Source organism: Mus caroli, chromosome 9 (genome assembly GCF_900094665.2).
Source record: "Mus caroli chromosome 9, CAROLI_EIJ_v1.1, whole genome shotgun sequence".
Taxonomy (NCBI): Eukaryota; Metazoa; Chordata; class Mammalia; order Rodentia; family Muridae; genus Mus; species Mus caroli.
Window position 1 is genome coordinate 101,312,552 of NC_034578.1, and position 14,432 is coordinate 101,326,983.

Consider the following 14,432-nt stretch of genomic DNA (forward strand, 5'->3'; position numbering starts at 1 on the left):
ACTTGCAAACTTTATATGCCCCAATATAGGGGAATGCCAGGGCCAAAAGAATGGGAATGGGTGGGTAGGGAAGTGGGGGGCACTATGGGGGACTTTTGGGATAGCATTGGAAATGTAATTGAGGAAAATATGTAATAAAAATATTAAAAATCAAAAAAATAAAAATAAATAAATTAAAAAAAAAAAAAGAAAGAACCAGGCATGGGTCAATGGAAGACTAAGAATGGAGGGGGATGTGTGGAGCTCTACTGGAGACTGAAAGGAACGAGGCTGTAAACACCTTGAAGAAGGAAAAGTGTTGTGTGCTGGAGCATCTGGAATGCACTGGGGCTGGAGCAGGAGCAGAAGCAAGATTCTGCAGCTTCGGGTGTCATATTAAAGAAGTTGCCACATTAGAAGATGCTGAAGGGATCTAAGGGAGGCAGATGGCACCACCCAGCAATAAGGCCGGAAGCATTATGATTCTAAGAGGGGTATCTAGGAAAACTGAATCCCCAAAGCCAGTCTGGTGCTCCTTCAAGGCAGTCTTAGACGATGAGTCATATTTGACAGCTAAGGGACTTCTCCTTTAGATGAAGATTCCTCTCGGCTTCTCCATCTCACCCTGGGCTCACCAAAGCTGGTGGATACAGAGGTAGGGTGAGAAGTGCTTGTGCTAGCCCACACTGCTACCTTCCACGGGGATAACCAGAAACAATGAAAGGCATCTTAGGTCAGACACCCTAGAAGCCCGATCTGAGAGGAGAAAGTGTGAGCAAGTGTGCAGGGGAGGGGGGTACAGGGGGGGGAGTCAGCAAAGAGAAAGCCATGAGCAGGGTTTTATCTCAGCCTTGGCTGCATCATGAGAGACTCTGAAGTATTAACTGTGCCAAAGTTGACCCACTTGAGGCAAGAGCATCAGACTTCTATATGCCTGCCTCATTGAAAGCCACAGTCACTGTGATGAGACTCCATCTAACCCCTCCTGTAATGGCTACTCTTCCTTGTCAACCTGATTGACTTAACAAGCACCAAGGGTGTTAATGAGCCACAGCCTTGGGTATATCCATGCAAATGTTTCTAGTTAGGTGGAAGACCTGCCCTCAATATAGACAGTTCCACCTCCTGGACTGGAGTCTTGGAGAAAAAAGAGAAAGCCAACGGATCTCCAGAATTCCTTTCTTTGCTTCCTATTCCACTGAGATATGTGCAAGCGACTGCCACCATGGAGCCATCTGCTACTATGAGCTGCCTCCACCATGCCTTTCCCGCCATGATAGACTGTATCCCCCTAAACACGAACCAAGAGAAACATCTCCTTCCTTAGCTACTTCCTATCAACAAACTACCCTCAGTCCAAGCATCTGGGGTTCATCAAGGGCACGCGTCTGAGGAAGGCTGCAAATGTAAATGGGTGGCTGTAGCATCGCATCATTAAGGGGAGAAAAATGGGGACCAATCAAAGCATATTACACACATCACCAGCAGTATCTTCTGCAAATGGCTATGCAGATCCCAAGATCTTAGAACACATAGGGCAGAGACCTGGTCCCATACTCCAAGCTCCACTGTGTGTATCTTCAATTCATTACCTGCTTCTCTGAGCCTGTCTGACTGCCGCTCCAGCAAGGTGATGCTTTCACCCTGGAGACCGTCTGAGAAGATGAGCAGAACCTACAGAAAGAGAGAAGGAAATGGGATGACATAACACAGAGGTATAACGGGGAACAAATGAACAGGCTTGCGGTGGAGAATGGAAGGTAGGCTGTATACCTGGCCCCTGGATGCAGATCTTTCCTCAAACATGTCCCAAAGTGACTGCAAGAACGGTGCATCCAGATGAGTTGGTCCACGGACTGTGACGTGCAACAAGCTGTCAAACACTGCTTTCTGATAAATCTGGAACTTGGCTGGGAACTCTTGATCACTGTTCACCTTAAAGGCCAGGCTCACCTGCGCCTCTGCACCTGCACCACAGCTCACCCCTCTGATAGAGGTGATGTCCTCCAAGATGCCCGGGAGGTAGGATTCTAAGCGGGGATGGCCCTGGAACAAAGGCTGGCCCTGACGGTGAGTGGAAATGTCGAACCCGACCACTACATCCACAAAGCAATCTGGAGACCAAAGAAACAAGGCTAGATTAATCAGCAAGCAGGAGCAAAGGACTGCAGAGGGGGTTGAAAATAGGAGAGATGATTTTGTCACACTCCAGGCAGTGTGCAGCACCCAGATGATGCCCAAGAAAATGAAGATACTGGCTAGTCTACCAACATAAAACAGGTTCCCTCTTGTCCCTTCATATGTTAAAAGTTTCAGTGCAAATTGTAGCTTTATGTATGTAGATAAGTTTTCTTGCTTTTAAAGATGACATATTCTGATTCATAAGAATATAACATTAAATAATTTGACCTGTCCTGGAGATTATTCAGTTTCTAGCAGTCATAAATGTAAAGTTTTACAAAGACAGGTGGATCATGTAGGTGAGTCAAATGGCCTCAGAGTGAAGACCGTTATCTGGAGAGCAGATGGAGCCGCATACCTGTCCACAGCCAGCAGCAACTGAGAGTGGCCAAGTAGTAAATGAGGCCCCATGTTGTTAGATCCATTTTTAAAGTAAAGCCTGAGAGCTGTACCATTTCCAGTTTGTAAGCACAGTCAACTAACAAGTACATTACCCCGGCTAGACAGAATGAGCAAGTCGCATGTTAGGTCCCTTCTGTTCCTTGCCAGTTGCTCCTTCTCGGACGGACTAAGGGACATGGTGGTGCTACTCCAGAGTAAGGACTCTGGCTAATTCCAGCCCCAGATCTTCTTTCATCTTACTTCCACACAAGTACCCAAGCAGGGCACGAAAAAACAGGGAGCACTTGGAAAGCCTGACACATGCTATAAAGGATGCAGTAGCCTCCAGCATCATGGCTCTGGAGATGGCAGTAGGGAGGATTACTGCCCATACACAAATTCCATATAGTGAAAAATGCCTGCTTCTGTGGTGTCTTCCCAACTCCTAGCCCCAGATGCACAGAACCTGAGTGCCCTGTGGCTCCTGCCAGCTGCCCCTGAAGAGTGACATCCCTGTAGGATGGAATACCATTCTACAATTTCCTGACCTCACACCCTGCCAAGCTGATTCCTCTACAACATCCAAGAGGCCTTTGCAACCATTTACATTTGTGGATTAAGTAATCTGTAAAGATAACTAAAATCTTTACTATGTTACAATCATGAAGATGTTATTCTTTAAAAGGGAAACAAACCAGGGCTAGACAGATGGCTCAGTAATTAAGATCACGTGTTGCTCTTGCAGAGGACCCAGAATCAGTTTCCAGTGCCCACAGGCTGGCTCACAACCATTTGCAACTCCAGTTCCAGGGGCTCTGACACCCTCTTCTGACTTTTGTGGACCACTGCAGCCACACCCACACAGTAGCTGCGTGCAGACAAGTTCCACAGGATTGGATGCCCTCTTCTAGTCCCTAAGGTCATTGAGATCACTGCATGCATATGGTCCACAGACATACAAGCAGGCAAAACATCCACATACAAAAGCAAAACCATAAAAATAACATTTTTACAAATCTACTCTATACATATTTATAAATATATATATATACATACACATATACACATAAACAGCGCACGCGCACACACACACACACGAGTCTGTTACTAGCTTAACACAATGTTGAAACAGTTAAAGTTTCAATACTGAATATTCATTTTCCTTACATCCTACCAGATGAAAGACACGCTCCTTCATTTCCTTGTACAAGGGACAGAGCTCCGTGTATGAAAGGAGCAGAAACTCTGGCTGTAGTGAGAAGACAGGGATGTCTACAGGACACAGCCAACCCTATCCCCTTGTGCTCTGTACCCAATCCTGCCACTGAGGAAGGTTGACTAATCGCAAGCTTCCAGGGAGAAGCAGCAATCGATGTCTCCTCTCAGCACACAGTGTTCTAAGTGGATTCCACAGGGGCTAGCCCACAGTATACCCTTATGAAACAAAAGCACAGGAAGCCTTGGTTGATAAAACCAAACAACAGCAAGACACTCACTGGCTTTCCCACAGCTCTGGCAAATTTCACGGACCATTCTCTTCTTCACATCCACATTCTTTAGCTTATTAAAGTCTTGGAAGGTAATTATTTTTTCTGAATTGCCTGTGATGGGCAGAAGCTGTTCCTTATAAACATCCCCTATGCCCAAAGCCAGGACACAGATGCCAAGGTCTTTCAGGACCTTTACCGCGTCTGTCACATCATAGCGTGGAGAACTAGATGTTATAACAACCAGAGTCTGAGGGACACCAGCGTTCCTTCTCCCGCCAACGGATGGATCAAACATGTCACTCACATGCTTGAGAGCAAAGTCAATGCGTGGCAACCCCTTGCTCTGGGCCACACTGTGGACCTGAGATTTCCACTGAGTCTTGTTCAGAGAGCTTTCCAACTCAATAATTTCCTGATACCGGCTCCCGTATTGAGCCATCCCGATCTTCATTCTTTGAGACTCAATGTCAAAATTATCAATTAAGTCTGACAAGAAAGTTGTCATGGTAACGAACTCTGAATCAGACACCATGTCAGAGCCATCACAAAGGAAAATCACATCAGCTTCCGGAAGGTTACAAGCTGGAACAGAAAGGAGAAGTATAAATTATTTCCTCATGCATCATTCTAAATTGTTCCATTACTGAGCTACTCAAATTGCTTTGCTAAATACTTAAATTGTTTTGCATTAGCAGGGAATTGAGATAAATTAACAGAGGAGAGACTCAGTGATTGGACTGCAAAGAGAAGGAAAAATATCAGGAAAGGGGAGGATAATAGACGTTTTTCAAAGTGTAATTATATTTGCATGAGGTATTGAGAAAGATACTGCAGGCTATTCAGAAAGGAAGTAGGTAATTTGAACAGATTGAATACTCCCATGAAGAGATATTTTGCAAGCCTGGAAGTCTCTGCAATGTCTGCAGATCAGAAGGGGCGAAGTAGCAATACCACAGTGTATTGTTGAAACTTCTGTTGTTGCTGATGTTGCCAGTTTACATGTGTATTAAATAGTATCATTTCCAAAATTCTTTGGGCATTCACTAACATCATAAATCCCAACCAGCTCATGACACATTCTAACTGTGCATGTATAGAAAGGGGAATTCAGAGTTGGGTAGATTCATAAAAGCACATAAAATAGACTTTTTTCTACTTCTGTTTTCTAATGTCTCAATATTAGACATGTATGAAACAAGTGTGCACTGCTCATAAACACAGGACCATCTCCCTGAAGCTCAGTATGAAATTCTCTAAAACCAAGGGATAACTTTCTCCAACTTCCAGTCAGACTCCCTGGCTCTGAACAGCAGAAGGGCAATCACAGATGGTAACCATTGGTTGCCCAGTGTCACACAATTCCCTGTGAAGCAGAGGGGCAGACACAGAGCCAAGCTGCTCAGACAAGCCTTCAAGAAAGATTAAGCTTCCTGCAGTGACTGGAGGCTCCAGCTGTCAGTTCCTTCAGGTCTGATTTCCATATAGAGATGTCTTGCAAATGACATCTTTCCCAGGGCAGTTCACACTCCCTCCTCACCCCATCCTTGCCATCTTAGCCTGATGCTGGGCAGCCATCCTGGGAAGTGCTTGCACCAGTGCTAAGTTTATAGCCTCACTGGACATGCACCACGGGCTGACTTCTGCCTACCCTGCCTTTCTTTTTATTTCACAAGTGTGATTCCTTAAAATGTGTGTACCCCAAACTCCATCTCAGCATCCACTTCTGAAAGGTATCATAGAAGACAAAGTAGCATGCATATTCCTAGGACAAAACCAGGGTTAGTGATGTGCTGGATTTGGCAGGGACCCAGTAATGAACAAGAGGCTGATGAACCCGCAGTCATTTGATGGGAGCAGATGAGAGAAGCTCACCACAATAAGCTATGCACTAAGTGCTGACACCAAGAGAAAGACAAGTATGCGAGTCTGGGAGCATGGGGCAAACAAAGCTAAACTTGTTAAGTAGACTGGCTACAGGCAAGTGATAAGCTGATCTCAGGGGTTAGAATGAAGTGCACAAAGAGGTGGAGAAATTTCAGAATAGGAAAGAAGACATGAAAAGGGCAGGGGCGGCAGATGAGATGGGATAAGTGCACAACGGTTGGAGAGAGTTAGAAAGCTTCCAAAATGCTGTAGACAGTGGTGTGACGTAGTCCAGTGTGTGTAAGATACATCATAAATTTTTGAGAGTGGCCCGCATGGCAACAGGACAGATGGGTGGAGGGGTGATACACACACTCAGACACACACAGAGAAGAATAGGTATACACATGCATATATCACACACCTAAAAGCTCAGACACCATCATGGAACAGACGGGAGAAAGATTGTAGGAGCCAGAGGTTGAAGAGGACTAGATAATACAGCATCTTGAGGATAGGAGAGTAGCTGTGACTGAGTCTTGCATGAGATCAATAGGTGAACATTCTGTCATGGAAGTGGGAGGGATCACCCATCTCCATCCCAACTGAGGAACTGTTTGCCGTGGGTAGCTTCTGGGGGACGTAGACTCGCTTTTCTTTAAGGGTGTCTCCAACAGCTAGCCCCACATCCACAAGTATCTGGGCAACCCAAAATGGAAAAGAAGACATGAAGCTGGGGGAATGGAGGTGAGAGGTGGGTCTGGGAGGGGTTGGAGGAAGGAGGGGGTGTGAATATGATCAACACACATCATAATCAAGTCTCAAAGAACAAAGTATTAAGCAATAGTTATGACGGCTTACTCTCTTGTGAATTATTACACAGAGTCTCTTGCAGAGGCAGGTAAATGTCTCTCAGTTTGTCAAAGTTGTCTACATGGATAGTGTTTTCTTTCTTCCCTGCCATGGTCTCCAGTTCATCTTGGTTGGCATTTCCTACACCCACTGCAAAGATGGTGATGCCTTTGTCTCTGAGTTCCCGTGCTGCCTCGTCGAGTTTATCTCGGTCGTGTGACACGCCGTCTGTGATGACAATCATCAGCTGCCTCACGTTCTGCTTCAGGCGGCTGCCGTGCTCTTCTGTGAACAGGATGTTGGAATGCTGAAGAGCCTTGGCCGTGTAGGTGTCCCCTCCAGTGTCCCTGGGCCTCCTCAGATGCTCAGCGATGGCCGATCCACTCGAGTAAGTGTTAAGATAGAAGAGGATCTCGGGATGGTTGGAGTATGTGAGCGCTCCAATCTGTACTCGGTCCCTACCAATGTCTGCCTTCTTCACCAAGTGGATGGTGAGATTCATCATGCTTTCTTGCTCACGTGGACCTATGCTGCCTGAGTGGTCCAGCACAAACACGATGTCTAAGAGTTCGATCCTCTTGCAATCTGAAAAAGAAATAAACACCAGGCACTCACAAACTCCAACCTACATACACTGAGTGAACATGGTCAACGTTTGCCATGAGCATTCTAGGTACATGGCGCCCCAACCTCATTGCCCATGTCTCATCTTTCTCATATGTGTATAGCTGTGTGCACGTGGAGGTCAAAAAGCAACCTCGGTTTTCACTCCTCAGAACGCCATCTACCTTGGTTCTGAAACAAGTTCCCTCACTCACTGGTCTAGAACTTGCCAAGTAGGTTAGGCTGGCTGGCCAGCAAGCCCCAAGGCTCTGTCTGTCTCTACCTCCTCAACATTGAAGTTACAGGCACATGTCTGAAAACTCTGGCTTTTTCAATGGAAGCTGGGGATCAAGCTCTGATCTTTATATTTTTGTGGCAATCACTTTGCCAGTTGAGCCCCTGTCTCACTTGGTTCTACAAGGTGGTTGCTGGCATTTTTACAGCTCAGCCAAGGGCAAGTTGCAGAGCAGGATTCTAAGGGCACACGCGCCCTTAACTAAGGGGCTTCATGGCTGATGGCCCTTGTACTGCACTATTCCATTCTGCTGCATCTCTGATCCAAGGGTGCCTCTGCTAATTAGCTTTCAGCATAAAAACAATGTCAGAAGCCAATTCAAGGACAATAATAACGGGAGACACGCTAGGGTTTGCAAAACAAAACACAGCCTGCTGTCTTGGAGAGTTCAGGAACTCATTGTGTAGGCTGGGGATTATATTCCACTCTCTATGGCTCCAGCTGTCTTCTGTAGCCCCAGTACACAAACCTCCCCAGATGTATCATGGAACTCCCCACTTAATGTGTGCTCCATCCTGGCCTCCAGAACTCATACTTAGGAATGAATGGATATGCGGATGGGAGAATGAAAGTGCCCATCTCTGTTTCCCTGGCCCCATGCCCTCTTCCATTTTCAAAGCCAACAGACCACTCTGGTGCTCCTTTAAAGTCTAGACTCTCATGGTAATTTTTTTCCTTTCCTTGATAACCTAGGCAGCTGCCCTCCAAAGTTCACTTCATCCTTGACTTCCTACCAGCCTGTTTTACCTCCAGTCTTTATTTCAGCCAGTGAGGCTTTCAATTATTCAAGTCGGTTGCTATATGAGGCAGTTTTACCTCATGCTCCAGACAGTGCTCTGCCAATGTTAGTATTTATCAAAATGAAGAGTCTAAAGTTGGAGGCTTGGTCCTTTAGTACACCTCTCAATGCTATCAAAACCTGAGAATCACTGCCACACGTAGAGAAAGAAGACTCCCATTAGGTCATTACTGGAAAGTCCCAAGATAACACCCAAAGCCCAGTTTGCAACAAGGTGTTTCATTTGTTAACTTTCTAAAAATTCTGAACACCCAGTTTTGAAGGATGAAACCCAATGGCTGTTTCTATGCTGCCAGGAGAACACGCAACAGACTTCCGATGGTTTCACTTGCTCCCTTAGCTGTTTTCAAAACAGATGAGGGCACATGACAGGCTTTGAAATGTGAGTCTTCAGGCCTCGTGCAGCTCAATAGCAAGCTCTAGTTCAAGAGAGGTTAAATCAGATAGCATCTGGGCTGGGATGCAGTTCAGTGGCCTAGCACTAGTGAGGCAGGAAGCTCAATTCCCAGCACTAAAAAAAAAGGGGGGGGGGTTGGCTCAAACTGAGTATTGCTCAATACTTTTTAAAAAGCACTATAATTTATGAGAGAATTGTGGTAACCTTAAGCCATCAGGGAGAAAGGCACACACTATAATTTCACAAGTGATAGTAAATGAAGAGACAAATGCCTAGCTGCCAGAAGACTACCAATCAATAAAAATGCACACTGTGTATTTAAAATATGAGGGATGTTCTTGGTAGAGCGGAGCTGTTGAGGTTACCATTTAATACAGCTAAAAGGGAGATGCACGGATGCTTCTAATTACTTCCTGCCCTGGATGGATTATAGAGGCATGAAAGCATTCTAATTGACTAAAAGTAGAAGTAAAAATATCTATGGAGACAGAACGAATTAATGGGAGGGGGGCAAGAAGGGAAGAGAAGAGAGGGTATGTGGGTATGGGAGAATATGCTCAATTCTATATTTTTTTTCAAATAAAGAGAGTTTTTTAAACCAAAGAAAAGGGAGCTGGAAGGGTGGCGAACACTGAGTGTTTTTCCAGAAGACTCAGGTTCCGTTTCCAGCACCCACATGGTAGCTCACAACCATCGGTAGCTCCAGTTCCAGGGGATCTGAAACCCTCTTCTGACCTCTGTGGGCACTGAGTGTGTGCGTGTGGTATACAGACATCCATGCAGACTAAGCAGCCATACCCATAAAAATATGGGTATGACTCAAAACTTAAAAACACTGAAGTCTAGGAAGTGGCTGAGACCAGAGTGCAGCCCTCTTAGTGTGAGGTAAGTCAATATCTCACATCCCGGAGGCTTAAAGGGAAGAGGGGGTGGGGGGTGAGGCACTTACCATGCAGAGCACACACTCGAAAGATGAGTTTACTCTCTATGGCCTTCAGATGGTCAAAGTTCTCAACATGGAAAACCAGGCTGCCATCTCCACTGATCTCCTCCAGCTGAGCCCTATTGGCACCATACACACCCACGGAGAAGATGGTCACACTTTTGCTCCTGAGAGCCATGGCTGGGCCCCCCACTTCATCCTGGGCTTTTCCATCTGTGAGGAGGATAAGGAACTTTCTGACCTGGGGGCGGCCCCCCTTGGAAAGGTCAAAGTATTCATTCACGAAGGTTAGTGCACCTCCTGTCAGAGTGTTTCTGTTGATGGGAGACATCCTATCTATGGCCGCATAAATTTCCTCCTGCGTGGAGTATTTATTAAGCTGGAATTCTTCCCTGTTATAGTCACTGAACTGAACAACACCGACTTGGGATCTGTCGGCGCCAATCTGAATCTTCCCCACCAGATTTTTCATGAAAGTTTTCATTGTCTCAAAATTTGTAGGCCCTATGCTTCCAGAACTGTCCACCAAAAACATGATGTCTGCCTTCATGTCTTCACATCCTGTTTGGGAGAAAAAGATCAGAAATCAGTGTGGTTCTTATGTTGGAGGACGCAGTAAGCAATCACAAATTAATTCACTTATGAGGAGAGTGTAGAATTGACCCAGCATGGCTGTTACATCAGACATTTTTACTTGTAACTTTGGTAGAAGAAACCTGACAAGAACCCTGCCTCAGAAACTCACTGAGGACAACCCAAGGAACTTTAAAAAGAAAATGCCAATCCCAAATGCCCATCCTTCATCCATACAATCACCCATTCATTCATTCATTCATTCACCCATTCATCCATCATTCATTCATCATTCACCCATTCACCACTCATTCATTCATAACTCTTAAGTACATAGAAATACCAAGCTTCAAGGTAATTAAATGTTAAAGCTGTAATGGTGATTTTTAAAAGTTAAACAGAGCCAGAGTAACCAATTCTCAACATTTCTGGGACTAATGTTTCATTTAGACACAGTTATGAAACTAATGCAAAAATCGTCATGAAAAACATAAATCTAAGTAATCCTACAGCAACGTTATGTTCTGGGATAATTTTAAATTATTTGATAAATAAGTCAACTCTAGAAATTGTAGTGAAAAGGTTTTGTTTTAGGATATTACATGCTTTAGTACACACATATATTCATTCACCAGGGACTATTCCTTCACACACACACACAGCCCTTATAGAATTTGGGTATACATACATATATACATATATATATGTATGTATACATATATGTGTGTGCATATGTATATATATATGTGTGTGTGCATATGTATATATATATATGTGTGTGTGCATATGTATATATATGTGTGTGTGCATATGTATATATATATATATATATATATATATATATATATGCATGTACAACTTCTATAAGCTTTGGAAAATGAGTGTTACTAGGGCTGGAGAGACAGCTCAGCAGTTTACAACACTTGTCTTTGCAGAGGACCCAGGTTTAACGTGCAGCACCCACAGAGTAGCTAACAGCCATCCATAACTCCAGCCCCAGTGGTTTTGATGCCCTCTTCTGACCTCTGCAAGCATAGCATCTACATGGTACACATATATGCAGACCAAACACTCATACACATAAAACTTTTTTTAAATCTTTAAAATTAAAACAATATGAATATGGCTTTACCAAAACCCCAAGGTAAAGCAAACTGCTAGCAACACTTGTGTGTGCGGCACATATCAAGGCTTAGATACTTTTATATGCATTTAACATTCACGGAAGCTACTCCCTTATTTCTACACGTGATAGGGCCTGCTTCTAGAATGCTAATTAATGTTTTCCCATTTTTTACCTGTTAATCAAGGGTCATCCAGGCAGATGTTTTCCCAGCAGAAGAATGCGTGCCCCAGCCTTCCTTGCAACAAGACATGACCCCTCCCCCTCCCCCCGACTAAATTTGAACCAGTAACCGAGAAACAGCAGCCCAGCCTCTTCTGGGTGCTACCATCAAAACAACTGAGTATGGCAAGCTCCCTTCAGGCCTCGCTGTCCACATTTGGAGGCGAGGAGTACCACTTCAGTTCCACCTAGGGTGGAAGCCCCTGCCTGTCCACTGGACCTGAACTGCCCAGCCTATTGCAGATGAGAAAAACGAGCAATACCATTCTGTAACCTTGGGCTTGAAGAGTTGCTGTTGGAGTACTTTAGTCCAGCACACAGACATACTGTGTCAGCCATCAGCATCGGCTGTGGGGCGTACTGATGTTCTCTGGTCCCTCAGGCCTAGCCTCCTTAGCATTCTAAGCACCACTCACTAGTTAGGATTCATTTCCTTGTCCATGCCTGGATACCTGAACTACAAACACCGTACCAGCCTCCTCACATCAGCCTAGAACCTTCTTCTCTGAAGAAGAATCTATGGTGTCCTCTATGTTGTGCCCCCCAAAGCTCTTCTCTTTTCCTGTAGTCAACCCAGGAGACACTGGGAACCCTTCCTTCTCATCTTCTTGTTCTTAGACCCCCAACTGTATATGACAACTGTGTTATGTTCACCAGCAGGGGAAAGAGGAAGATGAATCCCAGGACATGGGATTCTGCCCACAGTACTACACATTTGCTTCTTTGCTTTTCTTTCCAGTGGTTCAGGAAAAAAAAAATCACCTATATTTTGCATCCTTGTCCTTTCTTTCCAGTGAAAACCTCAGCCACCTACTATAATACCCAACTTTGGTTCTGTTGTTGTTGTTGGGTGTGTTTGCTTGCTTGCCTGCTTGCTTGCTTGCTTGCTTTGCAGGGCTGAGGCTCAAACCTTGGGCATATCCACTCCAAGCAAGTGTCCTACCACTGAGCTCCACTCCCATCCTCGCCTGACTTTTCTGCATCCCTTTCTGGGTTTCACTTTGTTTCTCTTACCTTTCTCAGAGCAGATGCGGTGAACGATTTCATTTTTTATGTTCTTCAGAGAATCGAAGTTCTGTCCGAAGTTAACCCTTTCGTCCTTCCCAGCGATCTGCCGTAGCTGTGTCTTGTTTGCCTCACCAATCCCGATGGCGTGGATGGTGATCTGCTCAGCCCGCAGTCTGTTGGCAGGTTCTAGAACGCTGTCGTTTGACTTCCCATCAGTCAGCACGATGAGGTAACAGGGGACTCTGTCGGTCCTCTCTGACTTTCCCTTCTTTATGAGAGGCAATATGAAATCCAGGGCTTTCCCAGTGAATGTAAGACCTCTGAGTTGCTTAATGTTAAAAACAGCCTTTTTCAAGTCAATGCCATCCGTGTAGCGAGAGACAGGAAATTCCACTTCATTCTTATGTGAATACTGCACAACTCCAACCCGGACTTTGTTGGGGCCGATAGGAAACATGTCTATCACAGATGACATAAATATCTGGATTTGCTCAAACTCTTTCTTACGGATGCTGGACGACCCATCAATGAGAAAATAGATGTCAGCCTCCTTTGTATCCACACAGCCTAAAAAGAAAACAAATGTGAGAGTGTGGGCAGTGAGCACTCTGTTAGTCACAGAGCATCTCGAGGGAACTTTGTCCCAGGCTTTGTAAGGGAACATGAGGCTGTAGAGAATCTAAAGAACAGGGCCTCAGAAGCAGGCAGTGATGATGCACGCCTTTAATCCCAGCACTCAAGAAGCAGAGACAGGCAGATCTCCCAGTTCAAGGCCAGCCTGGTTTACAGAACAAGTTCCAGAACAGCCAGGGCTACACAAAAAAGCCTGCCTCAAAAAAACAAAGCAAGCAAACAAACAAAAAAAACAAAAAACCCAAACAAACAAAAATAAGCCTCTGTGTTGGTATGGTGCCTGGATCTTTCTGTCCATTTTAACCTTTGAAATGTACCACCATCTTGGGAAAACACGGAAACACAGCAAGGCATAGTGATTTATCTAAGATCACACAGCCAGTAAACAAAGAGCACATTTTCAAACTGTAAGTTTCCCCATGCCATTATCTCCTTATGTAAATGAGCCAATCTTCTAAACACAGAGCAACTTGGCCATTTTAGAATTCTTGTTGTTGGCAGCTTTGGGGTAATTAGTGATTCCTGACACTGCTGTAGACTTTGAGCCACCATTCCTTAAGAAATAAATAAGTCCAACCCAGAGAATTACAACTATGGAGATCAATACACAAAGCTTTGGGGCCAAGATCACGGTCCTCTGCCAAGCACAGGTTGATCTGGGCTTGCAAACCTTGAGATAGAGCAAAGCGAACTGATACATAATAAAGAGCGGAGGGCTCGCCAGAGTAAGGCAGCAGTGGCCAGTGATGCTAAAGAGAGCATGTGGGGCGAGCGCAGCAGATCCCAAGGCTTCCCTGCCCTCTGCCCTCTCACCAGACACTGGACAACACTCGTCATCCGTCACTGATGCTCCTACTCCACCAACTTAGAGCCCAGCCAGGAACTCCCTTGCTGCCCGAGTGTGAGCAACTACATTAAGGGGTGAGGAGGTCACACATTTCTGCAATCCTAGTGCTGGAGAGGTAGAGTCAGGAAGATCCCTGGGGTGTGTTGGCCAGCCAGTCTAGATGAACCTGGGGGCTCCAGGTTCAGTGAGAAACCCAACCCCAAAATGTAAGGTGGAAACCAATTGAAGAAGACACGGCAGTGA

At 45.2% G+C, this 14,432-nt stretch overlaps 1 protein-coding gene across 1 annotated transcript in view; it reads right to left on the reverse strand.

Annotated features, from left to right (window-relative positions):
- The window catches only part of Col6a5 (collagen type VI alpha 5 chain), a 105,612-nt gene that overhangs the window by 69,004 nt on the left and 22,176 nt on the right, over nucleotides 1-14,432 (reverse strand). The window contains exons 5-10 of the mRNA XM_021172713.1: nucleotides 12,716-13,276; nucleotides 9,790-10,344; nucleotides 6,756-7,331; nucleotides 4,038-4,613; nucleotides 1,753-2,093; nucleotides 1,572-1,653 (exon numbers count right to left, since the gene is read on the reverse strand). Of these exons, the coding sequence (XP_021028372.1) occupies nucleotides 1,572-1,653; nucleotides 1,753-2,093; nucleotides 4,038-4,613; nucleotides 6,756-7,331; nucleotides 9,790-10,344; nucleotides 12,716-13,276 (2,691 nt within the window). The remainder of the gene's footprint in view (nucleotides 1-1,571; nucleotides 1,654-1,752; nucleotides 2,094-4,037; nucleotides 4,614-6,755; nucleotides 7,332-9,789; nucleotides 10,345-12,715; nucleotides 13,277-14,432) is intronic.